We start from the raw sequence: 3,230 nt of genomic DNA, 5'->3' as shown, positions 1-3,230 counted from the left end.
AAAAAAAAAAGGCAGTCCCACTGGGTTCTGGCCCTCTAAAGGTTCACTGTACCTCTGCACACACTTACGTATACACACATACATACATATGTACTGCCCCTTTGTTTTCTATAACCAACACATTATCCATTATAGACTAGGGTGTACACAAACGTCTTTAATGCTTCCTTTGCATCATGGATCTTAGCTTATGGAAACTCAAGTGCTAAAAGCACAATGGAAGGGTAAAAAGAGCCATGTCAAGTTCAGGCAAGGGTGTGAGGAGGAAGTACTTCTGTGTACTCCCAGTAAAGATGTAAATGAGTGGAAACTTACTTAAAGGCATTTGTCAACATGTGGAAAAAATCTCCAAAACATATGGCCCCACTTCAGAAATTTCCCTAAGAAAGTAAGTAAGAATGGGGAACCAGGATGCTCGTGGAACTCGCTTTACCACTGAAGCAATCAGCAACAGTGAAGTACTTAAATGGTTAAACAGAACAGACTGTACAACAGAGGGCTCTTCCACAGCCGCAGAAGACAATGGTGTGGAAATACACATTTACCGAAATGGAAACAATACGTGATACTAAAATCACAAACCAGGTTACTTAACATCATAACCTGAAATACTTTAAAGACGCCTTTATTCTAGCCACAGACAAGTCTGCCAGATATTCATCCCATCAGTGACAGTGAGACCTCCAGAAGGCAGGCCAGCACATGATTTTTCTACCAATTTTCTGTGCTTCCTACTTTTTCTAAAATGAGCCTATATTACTGCTTAGAAAAACAAATGTAATGAGGTACAAAAAGTTGAATACTTAAGAATATTAAGTGACAAAAAATATTTTGTTAAAAACATAGTTATAAATGCATTTATTAACAGCAACTATCACCGGATGACAGGGTTATGAATTACCTACCTCTCAGGACATTTTCAAAACACAGTAAAAGAACTGTCACAAAAAAGGAAACACTAGATTACCTCCAATTTTTCCGCCAGGAGACCCTCAGTACCCCCAGATCTCAATCTCATCTGCATCAGTTCATTGATGGCTGACTGGTCCCCTGAGAGACACAGAGAGAGAGAGAGAGAGAGAGAGAGAGAGAGAGCGAGAGAGCAAGCGAGCGCTCTTCAAAGTCTGATCTCTCGAGAACCACAACATTCAACTGAGACTTAATGGAGCTTGTCCCCCTCCAACAGTGCGTGTAAATGATTTAGTCCTGAAGACAGGCCCTTTCACTGAGAAGGAATTTGACCGGAGAGCAGAGAGACTGCTCCTGGGAAGTACAGATAACGGCAGGGAGGGATGGACGCAAAGCAACGGCAACTGTAACTCAGAGCAGGGCTGTGTTTGACAGTCACCCCTTAGTCACTACAAACCCCTGCCAAGGGCAGATGCAAGGGAAGCACAGGGAAGTTAAATAAATTGTGCCAGCTTGTGCCAAGCCACAGGCCAATGCCCCAGTGGAGTGGGAGCCTGGGTCCCCGCTCACCAATGTTGTAAGCACAGTAGCGGATGTTGGGGGAAATCTCCTCCACACGCTGATTGTACAGCACGGCCTGCTCTTCGGTGAACGCACTGGCCAGCTTCTCGTAGATGGTTCTGTGAGTAAAGAAACATCAAGTTTCACAACAGCCTCGTTTTTAAAAAACGTACTCACAAGGGACAGCGGCTGAAACAGTCCTATGAAGCTCTTGCATCAACTACCAGAATTGGCACGCATTATGGCTTGACCTGAGAACCCACTCAAAAGATGTACTGTAAATCCTAACCTCTATACCTGTGGTTATAACCTCATTTGGGAATGGGTTTTCTGGGTTATATTAATGAGACAGCATTAGAGGAGGGTGTGTCTTAAATCAGTTTCTTTTCGAGATATAAGGAGATTAACCAAGCAAGTGAGCAAGCAGAGATGGGAAGACAGATGCCACACATGAAGGAACCAAGGAACCAAGGAACAAGGACCTTCCCCCAGAGTCAACAGAGAGGGAGCGCCCTCCCCTAGAGCCGGCACCCTGAATCTGGACTTCCAGCCTCCTAAAAATATGAAAACATAAATTTACGTGCCACCACTAGTGGGATTCCTGTTATAGTGGCACTAGAGACCTGAGACAGCATGCCCTAAGGATGAAGAATCAACATGACTCTGGGGGAAGATAAATAAATAAAAGTAATTAACCGAACTTTCAGAGAAATGAGCCATTAGCTTTTCTGCAGCTTGAATCTGATGACCAATCATCAAACTCGTTACAGCTGTGGACAGGGGCACTTACTTGCATTTGTTAAAAGCTTCAATAGCAGCTTTCCATTCCTGATGTTCAAAACGCAGCATTCCTGCGAGGTACGCCGTGTACGCCTATAAGGTGACGGAGAAGAGAGAAGCGGCTTTAGAATTAGGACGAGCCCTGGGCTCGCTCTCTTCTACTTGCTCCTAACTCTGCTGTCAAGAATGTAGCCACATCCAGGTTGACTGTTAAAGACCAAACTAAGTTAACCAATAAAATGTGATACACAGGTAATTTGTTGTGACTCAAGTTTACTTTCCAGGAGAGAACTTTAAAACAAAGAGAATTTCTTTTCTTCATTTTACTTACTTGACTATAACTTGAAAATCAACAGTTGAACATAAACTTGCAATACCCATCTTTTTTTTTTGAAATCACTAAAATAAATTCTGATTTTGTGGACTTCCCCAAGTATAAGATGCAAGTTTTCCCGTCCACATCTGAAAAGATGCATGGCCTTTCTTGAAAAGCTACAGTAATTAAAAATCAAAGACTCAAAAACAAGGGGCATCAACTTCACCTTTTAAGAGGAAGGTCTGAAGTTGGTTTTTTCCTTCTCCTATCAATTTACAACATAAGACACAGTTCTGTTAAACTGTGGTTTCCCTAGTTGTTTTTTTACGTCCTGTTCTCTAATCTCCACTGAAGCAAAGCTTGAGGTTAAGACACTAGCCTGAGCCTCTAGCTTGGTCTTGGCATCCACCCGATGGCTCTCACACAAGCGTTCCAACTCCTCTGCATGCTTCACAGCTTTGCGGAGGCGAGACAGCAAGTGAAACCGTTTTCGGGGCTCAGTGTTGGCTTCCTGTTTGAGCTGCATGGCATAGCTCCAGGCTCTCTCAGCATCCATGAGAACCAAAAGCAAGTATCTAGATGAACAGAGGGCAGAACGGATGAGCTGAGTGACGGCCGGGAATACCCAACCCACACACAATCCTGCAGCAGCGATCCTCAGCCG

At 43.6% G+C, this 3,230-nt stretch overlaps 1 protein-coding gene across 1 annotated transcript in view; it reads right to left on the bottom strand.

The window, feature by feature from the left end:
- Positions 1-3,230, bottom strand: part of SRP68 (signal recognition particle 68) — a 41,069-nt gene that overhangs the window by 22,027 nt on the left and 15,812 nt on the right. Inside the window, exons 4-7 of the mRNA XM_007959858.1 lie at positions 2,946-3,141; positions 2,261-2,343; positions 1,480-1,589; positions 968-1,050 (exon numbers count right to left, since the gene is read on the bottom strand). Coding sequence (XP_007958049.1) covers positions 968-1,050; positions 1,480-1,589; positions 2,261-2,343; positions 2,946-3,141 — 472 coding nt within the window. The remainder of the gene's footprint in view (positions 1-967; positions 1,051-1,479; positions 1,590-2,260; positions 2,344-2,945; positions 3,142-3,230) is intronic.

The sequence above is a fragment of the Orycteropus afer genome, unplaced genomic scaffold (assembly GCF_000298275.1).
Source record: "Orycteropus afer afer isolate SDZICR_OR568_19922 unplaced genomic scaffold, OryAfe1.0 scaffold00018, whole genome shotgun sequence".
NCBI lineage: Eukaryota > Metazoa > Chordata > Mammalia > Tubulidentata > Orycteropodidae > Orycteropus > Orycteropus afer.
The sequence above is the reverse complement of the archived record's forward strand: the minus strand, read 5'-3'. Positions and strand labels throughout refer to the sequence as shown.